The sequence below is a fragment of the Plectropomus leopardus genome, chromosome 17 (genome assembly GCF_008729295.1).
Source record: "Plectropomus leopardus isolate mb chromosome 17, YSFRI_Pleo_2.0, whole genome shotgun sequence".
Taxonomy (NCBI): domain Eukaryota; kingdom Metazoa; phylum Chordata; class Actinopteri; order Perciformes; family Serranidae; genus Plectropomus; species Plectropomus leopardus.
In genome coordinates, this window is record NC_056479.1 from 2,173,753 (window position 1) to 2,191,107 (window position 17,355).

General features: G+C 39.2%; 1 protein-coding gene across 1 annotated transcript; it reads left to right on the top strand.

Annotated features, from left to right (window-relative positions):
• The first annotated feature begins 3,409 nt into the window (after positions 1–3,409).
• On the top strand, positions 3,410–15,885 carry gps1 (G protein pathway suppressor 1). Its single transcript, XM_042505577.1, has 14 exons — positions 3,410–3,578; positions 5,632–5,724; positions 6,511–6,692; positions 7,440–7,604; positions 9,919–10,054; positions 10,387–10,464; positions 10,720–10,780; positions 12,171–12,256; positions 12,515–12,609; positions 12,703–12,808; positions 12,935–13,015; positions 14,559–14,696; positions 14,797–14,931; positions 15,429–15,885. Exons 1-14 carry the CDS (start codon positions 3,546–3,548, stop codon positions 15,501–15,503), a joined length of 1,464 nt encoding a protein of 487 aa, XP_042361511.1. The 5' UTR covers positions 3,410–3,545; the 3' UTR covers positions 15,504–15,885.
• Positions 15,886–17,355: the final 1,470 nt, after the last annotated feature.

A 17,355-nucleotide genomic window follows, 5' to 3' on the forward strand; every position in this document is an offset into this window, starting at 1 on the left:
GTATTCTTGGTGTTTGATTTTTTTTTTTTTCCTTTGCAAATGGTCAATGTAGTGCGTACCAGTCTGCTCCAAAAATGACAAAAAAAAAGAAATTTTTTTGTTTTGGGGGTCAGAAGGAGAATATAGAAATGCCACTTCATTTTCTCTCCAAATTTTCTATCCAAAATATTTAAATAAAATCTTATATTTTCGGTGCAGAATCTCCTGGCACACATTGCAGAAAAACCCCTGACTTCTCTATACTCATGAATCAAACCTGCAGACATTTCTGTAGATAACAGACCTTGTTTTGATGTGACTGACTCCTACGCTGACTCCTATTTTTTAATGAATTTTACTGTATAGATTTTACTGTAGAATATATATATATATATATATATATATATATATATATATATATATATATATATATATATATATATATATATATATATATATATATATATATATGTAGGATATAGATATACATATATATAGAGAGAGAGGGGATAGTGCAACCTATCTCCACATTTAGCTCTAAAACATAATCTAAGAGTGGTGTGAATTTTTTAAAGGTATGCTATGTATATATTTGTATGCATCAATATTAATGAGTCTGTAATGTAATATGAGAACATTATTGGTCTGTCTCTGCTCAGAGTGTAGAGTGCCGGGTCACAATGAATTGTGACTTTTTTTTTTGCAGACTTGCATTAAAGTGCATTAAAAAAAATCAAAATAGAGTGTTTTTATAATAATTTAAAAAGTGTTGGAGAAGAGCCCCCTGAAAGTTCTCAGTTAGTACTAGAAACGCCCCTGCATACATCCGACCTGTGTGGGACTTCAACGTCTGACTCCTGCTCCTGGCCTCCTGTCATTTTGCAAAACTGCCCCCCCCCCCCACCCCCCCCCCACCCCACGCTATTCAAGTTGAATATCCCTGTCATGTCCACCAATGATGTTAAAGTTGGCAGGTCTGTTAATCAGTGAGAGTAAAATGAATCACTGAGAGCTTATTGGCTATTAATAGCATTTATAATGGGGATTGTGAGCTGTGATGTGCAGCAAAGGATAGTGAAGTGCCTGCTCAGCATTCACAGGATAGGACTGACACACACGCACACACACACACACACACACCACACACACACACACACACACACAACACACACACACACACAGAGAGAGAGAGAGAGAGAGAGAGAGAGAGATTACAAAGGCTGTCAGATCTTTATCAATGTCACTTGGACTTTAGCTAAGTTTTGTATATTTGGAAATTTACACTTACCAGCAACAACATATGCAGATTAACCCCTGGAGACTGTTTATGCACATTTCATTCTTTAATTTTTATTTAATTTTGGCTGTGTACATGCATATGGCATATATTTTGGCAAGATAGTGTATTTTTGTTCAATCTTGGAATTTCCATCTCAGTTCCGACAAAAAGTCTAAAATATACTGTGTAAACAAAATTGTTACATTTGTAATGTTAAGTGCACTGTCACAATCAATACTGCTGAAAACTGATGACACATCCCAGGCTGTGATAATAATAATAATACAATATTATTGCAATGCATGAAGAGAATCCACGCAGGCACAGGGAGGACATGCAAACTCCACACAGAAGGACCCTCGCCCACAGATCGAACCAGAGACCCTCTTACTGTGAGGCAACAGTGCTAACCATGACACAATACACGCCCTGCATATAGTATATTGAAAATAATTGTCTTGTTCGTGTTTTTTTTCAATGTAAAAACATAATGACATCATGACAAAAACCTGGTATTTAAAGGGTTACAATTCTGAAAATGAATAAATATTTGACATTTATAACAAATAACATAATAAATAAATAAATCAATGAAAGTAAATCATCTTTTTAAGTGTGATATTTCAAAAAGCTTGATTTTAGAAAAAAAATGCATTTTATGTGCAGAGTAATACAAGTGTGTATAATATTAAAGCCGGCCCTATGGGGTTAAATTTGTTCTTATTCCACCTACACCTCCATTGAAATCGTCATAACATACAGACATAGTCCAGATGATATGTTCACTTTTCGTAAAAGCATGAAAGACCATACACTTGTGCAGTTTTGGGGCTCTGAACATTTTCAAAAATGGAGCCGCCACAAAAATGCCTCATGGTGGCCATCACAGCCATTTTACTTTCCACCTTAATCACATCATACATTTTATATCATATCTCCAGAACCAAACACAGTAGCACAGAATTGGTGATTTATACTCCTAATGATCATTGATTACTATGATACCAAAAACAGACTTTAAAAAGCTTAATGCTTGTGTTCATTAACCCTTTGAAACCTGAACTGACATCAGTTCTCTTGTGCTGGGTTCAGATGCCTTTCACAAATATTTAAATCTTTAAACCTTGAACAAATTGATTTAAAAACATGGGGGAAAGTTGGCAAGAAATGTCCCACAAATAGTCAATCAACCATCAGCGTAAAGAGGAGAACAATATTCAGTATGACCAGTGTTTGTACAAAGGCCTATACGTCCTCATCGCATCGGCCACAGTTTGGAATCCAACCTGTGGCATGTCATCCCTTCTCTCTACCCATTTCACTCTACCATCTGTCCTATCCAACAAATACAAAAGCCCCCTCTTCTCGTCATATATACATACAACAACTTACATAGCCTTATTCTCTTATTCCCTGACATTATTTGTTAGCTGGTCTTTATTCACTGTTCTGTTCTATTTTTGTCTTTTGTCTTGCAATAAAACTATTACAGTACTATAGTAACCTACTCTTGGTCCAGCCAAGAGAAACACACATTTGTAGCTATGTGGTGTGTGACTTTTTCCAAGTAGTTATAGGAAGAGTTGGTGTTTACTACCAGGAAAATACATAGATGAATAAATAAGTAATAAAAATGGATTTAAAAAAGTTAGGAATGTTAAATCCAAGATATTATTGGATAAGTGAAAATTTTAGTTCACTCAGTTAAAATTCTAAAATAGCAAGGCAGATTTTTAATGTAGATTACGTGATGCAGGGAAAACAAAAGATGATCATGAGAATGATGAATTATCGAAACCCCCTATGTGAAGTGAGAAAGACTTGTCTCTCAACCCTTATGTGAAAAGATTCAGGTTTGTTTTTTTTTGTGGGTTTAAATGGCGTTTAGATGTAGCCCCTTCTAGTGCCAATCACAAACTTAACCTCAAAATGATTAACTCTGATTGAGGCTAAATCGCAGATTGTATATGTTCCACACATCGGAATAACGGGGGGGCGTTCTTACAATATCTCTAGTAAACGGGTGAATGTATTGGCTCGGTTTTATAAGGTGCACGCTCCTGCACAGTAGATGGCAGTGTACCTTTAACAGTGGTTTGTGGCTTGAAATTTAACGAAGGAGAAGATGTCAAACTGCGACTTCCCGCGAGAAGTGCGGCGGCAGTTCTCCGACCTGTAGACCGAATCAAGTGAGAGGGTCGGATGCTGCAGTGCACGTCGCTCATCAACCTCTCTATGCTTCGCTCCCCCCCTCACAACAACTACACCGAAGTCAGAACAAAATACGATGCCTTTGCCCGTACAGGTGTTTAACTTCCAGGTAAGTGTTAACCGCAGCTGTTTTTGTTTCTAGCTATCCAGTATTGCTGCAAAATGAACATGACCAGTGGTTAGCTAGCTAGGCTAAGCTACAGAACCGTAGCCACGGTTCAGTTTAACAGTTTTTAACAGTTTAACACGCAAGACAAGCAGCTATTTATAGTTTGTATAAATAATATATGAATATATGATATATGTTAATATCTTGTTATGTTAAAACATAAGCATTAAATATTAACATTGAAATTGTTGTCATGTTTTGCTAAGAGTACCGTCCTCTGACGCGAACGTTACAGTGCAGCTTTCAGCCTAAACATTAGTTAAGCAGAAGAAAAGTGAAACGCAAGAAAAATAAATAAAACCAAAGTAAGGAATGAGCCCCACCTTTCCAAAAATAAATTATAAATGCATACATTGTTACTAGTAAAACTGGGAGATTTGTTAAGTCGAGTCTGGTACTGCAGGCTAACGGCTAACTGAAGGCCTCCACCGGCTAATAACATAGAATCGTTATTAGCCTTGTTTAAACATTAAATACCGGCAAAACAACACATGACGATAACGTAGACGCGAATATAGCCGTTACTGTTATACAATCATCTACGTTTCAGTTTTTATTAAAACAAAGCATGTTACAAACTGAAGTACGTCCTGTGTATATTATTGTAGCCTGTAGCTAACCAAGCTATCATTGCTAAGCTAACTTCCTGTTATTCGCAGTTCGTCACATTAGCTCGTACTAGCAGCAGCGTTACCATAAATATAAGGCTTAGGAGTGTGGGGATGACCATCGTGAAGCTGTGGAGCTCTCTGTCTGCTTGTACAGAAAAAGATTTGAAGCTTCGGGGCCTCATGTACCCCAGAACAATGTCCTGTAATGACTTGTGAAACACTATTGAAATCAGCATACATATTGTAAATCTATTATGCAACAAAAGTGTACAGCTACCATTAGCATCGTACATCAGCTCTTGAAGCTGTTTTATTAATGTAGTTAGACTGGGTTAGTAATTCAATAACACAGCTCATTTAATTCAAATTCTTCTTTTTTTCATTTTATATTCAAGTGAACATACAGTAGAGTGCCTCAGGGATGATGGTGTTTCTGTAGGCCCATGTTGCATTTAGTGTTGCCCTGATTCCCTTATTAAAAAGCCTATGGGATTTTTCCATTGGGTTTGGGATTATTGCAGAAAAATAATAATAAGATAATCTTCACAAAAAAACATTACTTTTAGGATTTTTGAGGCCTAAATGCCATTGCCTGAACTAACTTTGGCTATCTTAACTACACCATGGTTGCATGACTTAATGTTGCCACCACCACAAGGCTGTCAAGCCATGTTTGGCGTGATGACGTTCTTTAGTCTCATTTTGCCACTTGATAGCAACCACCTTTTTAAAGACACACAAAAGTCTCAACATTTTTGTTGGGGTATTTACTGATGCATTTTATGTCATAGAACAAAAAATGAAACTCTCCTCAGCTTATGTTAAACCACAGACTTATTTCAAGCTTCGAACAAAAAAAAACATTAAAAAACCCATTGACTTTGCGAGGAGGGAACCATTGTTGAAATGCTATCTCATTTCTTGGGCACTCTTGTAAATCATCAAATGATCAAACCCCTGTGTAATGCCAGCTGATACCATGCCATCTTCTGTGCCATGCTGTTTAATAGCTCGTCATATGAGCACCTTTTTGGGGCTTTCTTTATGAGGTTAGTAACCCAGCAGCATCAGCACTAGCAACAGAAGTTCAGCCTGATGATGTGTGCATAGCTCAGCAGCTGGAACGAGCTGCAGCACACAGTTAGTTGTGGTTGTTGTGCTTTACTGGTTGACAGTCTTTTCAATTATTCCATCTTACAGAATCACAGCAGCCAGAGAGGATTTGCTCACTGCAAAAATAGACTCTAGTCATGTTCCCCATATACTTACTAAATACATATAACATTTTTTACAGTAGTAGTATGCTTTTGATGCTATTTGGCTGTTATGTGGATCATGTCTTGTGATTTCTTCAACCTCTGGTCTTGATGTGTTTGTCTCAGGGGTCTGTGGAGCCAATGCAGATAGATGCAGACCCCCAGGAGGACCAGCAGAATGCTCCGGATACCAACTACATAGTGGAGAACCCAACACTGGTACTGACTTGACAGACGCTCATATAGACACACTTAACATTAACCCTTGATGGCATACAGTGAAACCTCCAAATGTCCAATGTCAATAACTCTTTGCCCAGTGAGAGTGATGTTAATACTTCGTGTTAAGGATTTCGGGGGTCACTGGTATCTGGTGCTGTTCTGTAAACAGAGATGATTATCATTTGAATCCTTGCGCTTTCTTCCAGCTGCATTATTGTGATATCAGGACAGCAGACTGCAAACTTTTACAGTCTTGTCTCAAAATTACCTAACAAGAGAAATGTTTTTAAAAAATCATCAGTGGTGTGCAGAAAAGTAACTTCACCTTCTAGTATCGGCTTAGCTCACTAAGAACCACAACTAAGCTGGTACCAAAGAAAGTACCATCTACTATCCACAACTTTTGCTGATAGAAAACATAAAACTAATTCAATTGACTTAAGCCTTCCAGTACCATACTGTGAAAATAAGGCTTAAAGGGACAGTTCATCCAAAAATGAACATTCAGTCATTATGACTCACCCCCATGCCGATGGAAATCCAGGTTAAGTTTTATAGACTACAAAACACTGCCAGAGGTTCACGGGGAAAATGTTTTGTGGACTACAAAACTTCACCGAACTTTTCATCAGCATGAGGGTGAGTAGATAATGACTGAATTTTCATTTTTAGGTGAACGACTCATTTAAGAGATTGTCATATTATAATGTGACATAGACATGTCATAGGAGCTGTTTTGACATTGTTGTGATGAGATGTTTAACGGTCCCTCCCTGCGTGTAGGACCTGGAGCAGTATGCGACCAGCTACAGTGGATTAATGCGCATTGAGAGGCTTCAGTTCATCGCTGAGCATTGCCCTCAGCTCCGGGTGGAAGCCCTGAAGATGGCCCTGACATTTGTCCAGAGGACCTTCAATGTCGACACTTATGAAGAGATCCACCGCAAACTCACAGAGGCCACACGGTACTGTAGTCAATGATCTCCTGAAATAAGAACGCCGTACTGATTTGAAAATGGATCGAATGCTTAACGGTGTGCTCATACTAAAGAGGTCGATGAATTTAGCTCTCTGTCTACCCAAGATGAACATTTTTCCCGCTTTTGTGTTCAGGATACTCGTCTGATTACATGAGAGGAAAAAATTGGAATCGGGTCACTTGAACCATGAAGTGTAAATCCAGCAGTTGTTTTCAGTCATATGGCACAGTTCTTATTGAATGGACAGCCCAGCCTCCAAAATACAGAAGACATGCTTTTGCTGTTTTAAATTGCAAAAAAAACACAGTGCCAATATGAACAGTAGAAAGTGATTCAGTTTGATAAACATCATATCAGCTCCCAGTCTGCAAGAGAGACTGAAGAAAGTATTAATTGAATAGATTTTTTCATTTGCAGCTCTTAAAAATGCTTCAGGTTCCCAATTTAATGATATTCTTCAGTTGAAAAGATAGTTTAAACTCAATATTTTTATTAAGCTGAATTTATATTGTGATATATCAGTATTAACTGAAATAAAAAAAAGATCCGATTTTTTTCAACATGTTCTAGCTCTTCTCGATAACAATCTTAGAACTATAAACTGTGGTGGCCACAGCGTACTGCACCACAATCGCATGGCAAATAAATTGCCTTTTCACTCAGTTATTAATGATTTTGTCAACATCTGACGGAAATAGTTTTGTGCGTGTGCTGTTTTTTTTTAACCTTTAGGGAGGTGCAGGGTGTGCCGGACACAGTACCTGAAGGTGGGGTTGTTCCTCCGCCCCTGGACTCCGCCTGGGCCGAGTCCACCAGGAAAAAGGCTCTGCTCAAACTGGAGAAACTGGATACTGATCTCAAGAACTACAAAGGAAACTCCATTAAAGAGAGCATCAGGTAGGATGGCACATAGCACGGTTTAATTATTTCATTAGCTTCAGTGTTTTTACACAAAATATAGACACTTTGGTAATTAAAGTCACCACTTCCCATCAGTGTTGTATGATGATCATAGCAGCATCTTAAAAGTATCTCAGCCTTACGACCAAGCCATTACCCAGTTAAACCTGGATCAACATCAATTTTCTTGTGCGGCATTCAGATGCCTTTCAATAGCATGGAACCCTCTGATGGGTGAGCAAAGTGATTTGATTTCCTTTAAAGATATCGGAAAAAGGCAGTCAGCAATTTGGAAAATATATCCTGCAAAATGCAAGAAATTAGTAAAAGGTGAAAAAAAGAAGGAGGGTGAGAGAATTTTTACAGTATTATAAAAAAACGGTGGAGAAATGTCCAGTAAACTATAGTTCTAATATTCTAATTATATATTGAAAATTATGTAACAGAAAGAATCTATATTTTATTTTTGTTTTATTATAATTGTAATTGTTCGCACTTTTGTTCCAGGTCATTTCTTTGTTTGTTCTCAGTTTGAATTTTTTTCTTTCTATTTTCCTGGTTATTTTCTTGTAACGATTTTACTTTTGGGGTCATTTCTTGTTAAATATCTTATTGACTATGGGTAGGGGAAAAATTGACTTTCATAAGAATCTTGGTTCTTGTTTTTAACAATTCAGAATCGATTCAAAAATCCTAAACATCGATTATAGACTATATTCACTAAATATAGTCTATTGTTAACCCTCCAAAATTTTCATCATTTAGAAAAGTCTTAATCATTTTGAGACCTTTTGTCAGATTGCCTTATATTTTTAGCCAGTGAAAGCTGCCGGCTGTGCTGTGCAGAGGGATGTCTCCGGTGCATCGTAGCTCTTTTAGAGGCCTCAGTATCCAGCCTGGGAATTTGGGTGGTTTCATGGGAACTTGTTAAATAGATATATAACGATAGATCCGAGATTGGGTGTCTTCCGTACAAATTTTATCCATATTCCGATGATAAAAGTACATTGGCATCGATGCTAAACTCCATATTGGTTTCCCATGGTTCCATGGAGAGGTCAGAGGTTTCTTTCGGTCTTGTCCACCAATCGGAGGACGATCTGATGCTTTGTATCTGCTTACATATGCCATATGTCATCTGGAGCAAACAGCACTGTGATTGGTCCAATCCTACTGTTTCTATCGCTCTGTGTTATTGGTAGCACCTCATGTGTTAAAATAAACGCTGGTAGCCCCTAGAATAATAATAATGAGACAAGGGTAAATCAGAAGACAGTGTAACAAGGAGCAGGGCCTCATATGGATGTAAACTCTGTGTTCACAGCAGGCAGGAGGAGGACGCGTTGTTGCAACATCTCTGCTGCGTCACGGCCTGCAGATATTAGAACTGTATTTCCACATTTATATGCACTAATTCCACTCATTTATTATGAAGTCATGCAAGCTCCCGCACAGCCGACAACACGGTCCTGTAAATGTTTCAAAATAAAATGCCGTGTATCAGCAACTGATGGGATTCTGTCCACAGAGACCATGACAGAGACGCTGTCAGTGGGCTTTTGTTTTGAAAGGGAAGTAGGAAAGTTGGAGTAAAACAGCCGTCTTTGTATTTCCTCATCTCTGTGACAGAGAGAGACTTTTAAACTGCAATAAAAAGTGGTATAGAGTCAATGTAATAATCAAAACATCATCTTCACTGTCTATTCCTGCTGACAAACATGCAATCACGTGTAAAAAATCAGCGAGCTACAGCTAACATGCAGCAGTGACGCTCCTGACAAGCGCTGTGAGTAATGGCGAGTAATAAAACGCATTAAACAACAAATCGATAATTTTATTCGGTGCCAAAACATTTGATAATCGATTATACTCTTTTTTTTTTTTTTTTTTTATCACTTTGTTGTTGCAGCCCTAAAAAAACAGTAGTCACTGATATCAAGGCTTTTGAGCCCAACTATTGAAGACCTAAGGGGGAAGGACAAGTTTTTCCAGCCTGAGCACAGATGCGCAGGCACACACGTCTTCATGTATGTAAACTAGGGGATCTTAAACTCGGGGCTGGCTGTATATGTGTGGTGGACAGATGGTGAAGCATGTGCTTGATTTGGATCTGCACCAGATGAGCTACTACATCTGCACCAGATGAGCTACTATATCTGGGACACCTATTACACTTTTCATCCAATCAATCTGGGTAAAGTCCAGAAAGTTTGGCTTTGTTATAATAGAGTGGTCATGGTTGTCTTGACATTACTGTTTGTTGTCCTTTTACCCACAACCACCACTTTTTAATGTTCTTCCTGCCTGCCAGGAGGGGCCATGATGACCTGGGGGACCATTACCTGGACTGTGGTGACCTCAGTAATGCCCTCAAGTGCTACTCCCGAGCCAGAGACTACTGCACCAGTGCTAAGCATGTCATTAACATGTGTCTGAATGTCATCAAGGTACGGCACCACGGAACCACTACGTCTGACTGCTGCATTCATGTTACACTGTATGACAGTAACCATGTCACTGTTAGGGGGTAGGGGGTAGGGGTTAATTTCCACATCATCATATTTGTTACACTCGTTTGTTTGCATTGCCTTTTTGTAGATCTCATACGTTAATAGTAAGGAGTCATAAGTTTGGAGTATGAAGCATTTAAAACCAGAGATATGTGTCTTTTCTATGCTTTGTGCCACATAATGGGAAGGAAACCACTGGGAGGGGTTTCAACCATTTGACTGCAACAAAAAGAAGTATACAAAGTGAAGTGTGTCCTCTGTGCCCACAGGTTAGTGTTTACCTCCAGAACTGGTCCCATGTTCTGAGCTACGTAAACAAAGCAGAATCAACGCCAGAGATAGCAGAGGTGAGCACCACTCTCACACTGCAGAGCTTCACTTTTGCTAAATGTGAAACTTTTAACCAGTATATTACAGACTCATTCATTTTGAATAATAACTATCATGACCAGTAATAGTCAGTTTGCAAGTGTTTCACAATGAAACAGAAAACTTGTCATGCCCCCATAAACTTAATTTTCAGCCGTAGTTTGTTTTTCAAGGTTCTTCACTGAAGTGATGAATGCCATCAGCTGATGCTCTTTTTGTTTCTTTTTGTTTAGCAAAGAGGAGAGCGAGATAGCCAAAACCAAGCGGTCCTTACCAAGTTAAAGTGTGCTGCAGGTAAGACAGTATTGCTGCGTTCATGTGAAAGTTTCTCAGTTGGGAAATCATTCCTCTGACTTTGTTGTGTTCATTGTGCTTTGAGCTACAAAGACGATGGGTTGTGTTTTAATGCTAAGAGCTTTTCAGCAAGAGGTTGATACCCATTTCCAGTTTATTTATATTTTTATACAGTGAACCCTCGTTTATCGCGGGAGTTGCGTTCCAAAAATAACCCGCGATAGGTGAAATCCGTGAAGTAGTCAGCTTTATTTTTTACTATTATTTTACAATGCAATACTGTACTGTAGAATGAAACCAAAAATCAAAACCTGTTTTCAGGCCCAAAATTTGTTTAAGAAATAAAAATATTAACGTTTTCTTACAAATAACTATGATAGTTTAAAGAACGGTATTGTAAAACAATCATTTGAATACAGTACAGTATAGTAATGAATACAAGGTTGGAAACATTGTCACTCACGCGTATTTCACAGTCCCTCCAGCTGTGCCTCTCCGTCCTCACTCCGCTGCGCTGTAGCGTCTGTTTCAACTGCAGGCTGCGCAGGAGTCTTTCTCCGAGAGAAGAACATCGTTATAAATGCACTGTAAAAAAAATCCGCGATGCACCGAAGGGTGAACCAAGTTAGAGCGAGGGTTCACTGTATATTATTTTTTATATATATATTGTATTTTATATATTTAATCTAGGTCACTCTACATGGACAGCAGTTTAAATACCATATTACATTTAACATGTGATCAAAAAGTGATATTTAATTTGTGAATTCATATAAAAGTTTCTTACCATTGACCAAACATTGACTTTTGCCACCATGTGTATGCGTTTATGATGTCAAGTTGGCAACTCATGTTACAAAATAACGTTATTGGTGTTCGTATACTGGCCCGGCATGCTTTATAGTTAATAGTTTGCTTATTTGCTACAGGTAATAGATGCAGACACTAAAATGTGTAACTACTGAAAGTAAATGAGAGCTACTTGGGAACTAAATAACCAAATATATCACGTCACGCAAACGTCACAATTCCGACACACACGTCTGAATTTCCCATTCGTAATCACGACTTTGAAGTGCCATTGTGTTATGTAACTCGGAAATTCGATATATCTGAGGAGCACTTGAAGGCAGCATCATGCTCTGTGACAGTAATGTCTCCCAGTACAACCACAAGTTAAATTTGGAATATGGGCTGAGAAGTAGTGTTCAGGTAACCACGTCTTCTCCAAGTAAGGATAAATACGTAGTTATAGGAAAAACAATGTACTGACTGCTGCCACAATGAAAACCTTAGAGTAAGCAATTGTTGCTTGCACAAAAAAAACAAACAATCCTCTATAATTCCTGGAGTAAATAATAGTTGTCTGACCTTTTTTTTGCTGTTTCAGGTCTTGCAGAGTTGGCCTCTCGAAAATATAAACCAGCTGCCAAGTGTTTCCTGCAGGCTTCTTTTGACCACTGTGACTGTCCAGAGGTGAGTGATGTCAGCCAGGGTGCCATCATACAACAACTTGATCCAGCAACTTCAAACTGTAAAGGATGGGATGGCCTAGGTTTGAGTTTAGGGCGACGGGGGAATCGACAGTTTTGTGCAAAAACGAAAACACACACAAAGTGCAATTGCAGTTTATATGATGCTTCAGCAGTCTCTGTGAGCCAAATGAAAATGGGATCTCCTAAAAATCCTCCTTTGTGTAACAAAAAGCTGATGAGTAGTGTGTGTTCCCTGCAGCTCCTGTCCCCCAGTAATGTAGCTGTGTATGGAGGCTTGTGCGCTTTGGCCACATTTGACAGACAGGAGCTCCAGCGGAACGTCATCTCCAGCAGGTAGGAGCAGTTTACTTACATGCTGACTGAAAAATAGCTTGACACATGTAATGAATAAAAACTCTGTGATAATAATCGTTTCCCCACTGTCAGCTCCTTTAAGTTATTTCTAGAGTTGGAACCTCAGATTCGTGACATAATCTTTAAGTTCTACGAGTCCAAGTACGCGTCTTGTCTCAAGCTGCTGGATGAAATGAAGGTGAGAGACAGAAAAAGTAACAGAAAATATGATTAAAAAACTGTGACTGACAAAGGTTGTGGGAGTACATGGTAACATTTTATGTGATAATTGATGTGTTTGGATGAGTAACTGGTGTTTCTCCAGGATAACCTCCTGCTGGACATGTACCTGGCCCCACACGTCAAGACACTGTACAGCCAGATCAGGAACAGAGCCCTCATCCAGGTGAGACAGACACTCCATCCACCTGTTTTCAGCATGGCAGCCACGGGTCTTAAAAGTATCAAAAAGCTTTGAATTTGGTAATTAAATTCATTTTATGATCTTGAAAGTGTTGAATTTCTATGACAAACATTTCAAATTGTTTTTTTTGTCCTTTAGTAGGATTATATAAATACTTAATACTAAAAAGAGGTTTGACTTGGCTGTTATACAACCGTACCAGTACTGTTTATGACAGTTTTGTTTCGCTTTTGACCATAGAGTGTGCGTGAACTCTGTCGTTTGTCAGGAAGGAAAAAAAACATCTTGCACTTTGCTAATAACAAGCAAATGTTCCTTTGTCGCATCATTTGTAGCCTGTAAACCTGCCATATTTGAAATAGGGATGCACCGACTGTGAAATTCTTGGCTGATAACAGTACTGATATTTCAAATAACAATTCGACCGATTCTGATGTTTTTATGTTGTTTTGTTTTGTTTTTGTTGTTATTTTTCCCTTTAAGTGCCAGGGAAACAAATAATTCTGCACTATAAAAAAATAACTAAGCTGTTTTAAAGTCATTAGGCTTTTTTTTAAAAAGTAACTGCGTCAGAAGCCTTTTTACTATGTATGATATTAGTCGGTTCCCTGTTTGAAGACCCAGGATAGCAAGTTCAAACAGCCGCTGCACTCATGCATGTCGCCATCCCAGCATTTTGTTTAGTTTGTCTAATTTGGCTTGTTTTGATTTGATTTGATCTGGGTTTTTTTTTCAATGGATCCTATCTATATCATTTATATTTTTGTATTATATAGTCCGTACGTTCTAAATTAATGTTAAAATGATTAAAGATTTAAATGACATAAAAACAATCCAATTTACCTTAGCCCAATGCTCATACGCTCACTGATTAGAGTTTGAACACTTCGGCTGCTAACAGCAAATGTTCTCCAGCTCTCAACACAAATCTGTTGTTCACGATGTAGCATTATCAGGGCGCAGCTGCTTACTCTGAAGCAACAATAGTGAGTTTACTGTGTCCTTTTGTCCATATGACATTCCGGGAAGATCTTTGTCTCAAACATGTTCTCTATTGTCTCTGAGACATCGGGAAGCCGGCTACTAGCCATCTTATCACAGAACAGTGAGATCACAGAGCCTGTTTGCCAAACAGTCTCTGTGTTCTTCATGTACCGGCTCATTAGTTTCACTTTGTGGCCATCTGAGGTCTTGCTTTTTAGCTGCGTGAAACTAATGAGACACAACATAAAAAAATAAGCCACTGGCATCAGTGAATGTCATCTTATTTGCTGATGATGACAGTCAACGAGATTACCGGCCGATACCGACATTAAGCCGATAAATCAGTGCATCTCTACTTTGATATTGCAAAGCTGTCAGATGTTTAACCTTTTAAAGGTCACGGTCAAAGTAGTATGTTCTTTGACTGAGATAATTGAAAATAACAGACTGTGACTCTGTGTGTGTGTGTGTGTGTGTGTGTGTGTGTGTGTGTGTGTGTGCGTGCGTGCGTGCGCGTGCGCGTGCGTGTGCGCGTGTTCAGTATTTCAGCCCCTACGTGTCAGCAGACATGACAAAGATGGCTCAGGCCTTCAACACCACAGTAGCAGCTCTGGAAGACGAGCTCACCCAGCTCATACTGGAGGGGCTCATCAACGCACGCATCGACTCCCATAGCAAGGTCTCATGCTCACGCTCACGCTCACGCTCACGCTCACAGTCTTACAAATGAGTCCTTTCTCATATGAATCAGTCCAAACTGTCCCTTGACGTGTGTATAGATCCTGTATGCGAGGGACGTAGATCAGAGGAGCACCACGTTTGAGAAGTCGCTCCATATGGGCAAAGAGTTCCAGAGAAGAGCCAAAGCCATGATCCTCCGAGCTGCTGTGCTGCGCAACCAGATCCACGTCAAGGTATGAACCATCTGTTCACACTCTTCATCACAGCTTATACTGAACACTGAAAATACCAAGAACCAGGTTCTCTTCAGGGATCGACAGATTATTTAAATTTTCACTTGACTTTATAAAGTTGCTCGGAGCTTGCTGTGTATGATGTTGAAAGTCTTGGTTTTGATTAAATATTTGCTAAAGGCTTTTAAACAAAGTTTTGTGTTGAAGTTTGTTATATTCGAAATACTAAATATTGACAGAAAGATTTTCATTTTATTGTAAATGCATGTCGGTTCCTGATATCGGTTGTCGGTCTCTTTAACTACTAATAACATGTACCGGTATCGGCCCTGAAAAACCATTATCTGTCGACCCCTAGCTCTTTTGAATGAAAACGCTGTCACACACGGCTGATATGACACACGGCTGATATGACACACGGCTGATATGACACACGGCTGATATGACACAGCAAACAGGTGTGACAGTGTCTGACTTGTGCCGTGTCTCCTGCTCAGTCTCCTCCCAGAGAGGGCAGCCAGGGTGAACTGACTCCAGCCAACAGCCAGACCAGGATGAGCACCAACATGTGAGGAGGAAGTCCCGGTCACAGTCTGCACACTGACTCTACTCCAACAGCCGCAGACTGGAGGGGAACGCTCCCCCACTCATCCATCAGCACCACCCCCAGCCCCACCCAGCCGACCCTGCCTCTCTACTACAGACAGAGCCGCCACACAATTTTAAGACTTTACTGTTGTAATGAATGATCTGTTACCCCCAGCAGGTGATTTTGAGGGGAATCCTTTATTAGTGTGACGATGTGGAGATTTGGACAAGAAGAAAATATGTTTTTGATGAAAGCTCAGCACTTCAGCTGCTCGTTACTGGCAGGAGATGCACTTTGCTCTGCTTACACATGATGGAGGCCTCATTAACAGAAACAAGGTTTTAAAATAAAAACACCTACCGAAACATCCACTCACTGGCTGCTCTCATGCATTAGCTCTGCTGTCAACTCATGACCGAAACTTAGTGAGTGAGGACTGACGGGGGAGGATGGCGCTCCAATTGTGTAGTAAACAGTTAAAGTAAACTGTATACTGCTGTGTTTAACCCTTTGAAACCTGAGCAAACTGGCTTGATTTCTATAAAATACATGGGAAGAAAGATATTTTGAAAAAAATACAAGCAAAATTATGTAAAAATTATTCAAAAAATAAAAAAGTAAAATACAAGGAAAGGAAAATAAGGAAATAACCTTGTAAAAGAGGTCTCTCTGTCTCGGTCTCTCTCTCTCTCTGTGTATATATATATATATATATATATATATATATATATGCAAACAAACATTGAGAAGTTAAACTCAATTTAACCGCCAGAAGTTTGATGTTTGCTGTTCTGCAGATTAATTCTCTTTGGTTAGGGTCGCCAAACATGATTACAGACAAATCAGCATCTCTGCTCCCAAATAACCACACCGCTTCTCTTTGTAACGTCCTCATGGATCTGCTCCCACGAGTAAAGGGTGGCAGCCCTTATCGGTGACAAAAAAAGCAAATGACTTATGTGAGTGGCTGGATTTGAAGATGGAAGTTTACATCTAATCACAGAAATAACGTTAACAAATAAAGCCACTGTGGTCTCGACCAGTCTTGATTAAAAATGTGGAGTCGGCTATGTCTGAGACCAAGACAAGACCGAATCAAAATGCGTTTAATTTCGGGACGAGACCCTCTAGTAGCGGTCTTGAGACCAACACTGATCTCGAGTATCACAACACTACTCCTAAATACACATTTTTGTCTTTGTTGATTGCGTTTAATCACACAGTGAGCACATGTTTTAATCTCTTTGCAGACTAGTTCAGGCTTCATGCTTGGTTCTGTGGTCCCAGCCACAGTCACCTGCAGCCATCTGCTTGCCATAAAATATTCAGACAGAAATAAAATCCTACATCAGTGTATTCCAGCTTCTATTTATGAATGCCAGCATTTACAATAACACTGACTGTTACGGAAAAACTTTTTGTTATTTAAATGAGATAGCATGTCCAAATTAGCCTGAAGGTTCAGGCTAATTTTACAGGAATGATACTTTAAAGGGGCTTTTCTGCTCTGTCAGCGCCTTTAAGCTGTAGATTTGAGCTTTAAGATGAGTTTGAGCCTGTGTTTGGTGATAATATCCTGTGTTTTGTTAAAGCCCACTGCAGTGCCCAAGCTGCAGAGCTCCACAGCTGCTCCCGAGAGTGCAGAAATCACCAAACTGTCACTAGAGGTCACTGCAGCTAAGGTCTCAGTGAAATCTGTCTCAGATCTGGTTTAACTGAGCTTCAAGATCAGAGAGTTCAGTATAAGGGCAGATTTCTGCATCTAAATAAATAATGTCATTCATTTTTTTTAAAGTTAAAATCTTTCATTCTTTTGTGGTGATATTAGAGAGACT

Excerpts from the sequence above, each read along its gene's own strand:
- gps1 (XM_042505577.1), top strand. The coding sequence starts at position 3,546 with ATGCCTTTGCCCGTACAGGTGTTTAACTTCCAG. Across the intron at positions 7,605-9,918 it reads TCCATTAAAGAGAGCATCAG|GAGGGGCCATGATGACCTGG; the intron begins GTAGGATGGCAC and ends CCTGCCTGCCAG. Across the intron at positions 12,809-12,934 it reads AGCTGCTGGATGAAATGAAG|GATAACCTCCTGCTGGACAT; the intron begins GTGAGAGACAGA and ends GTGTTTCTCCAG.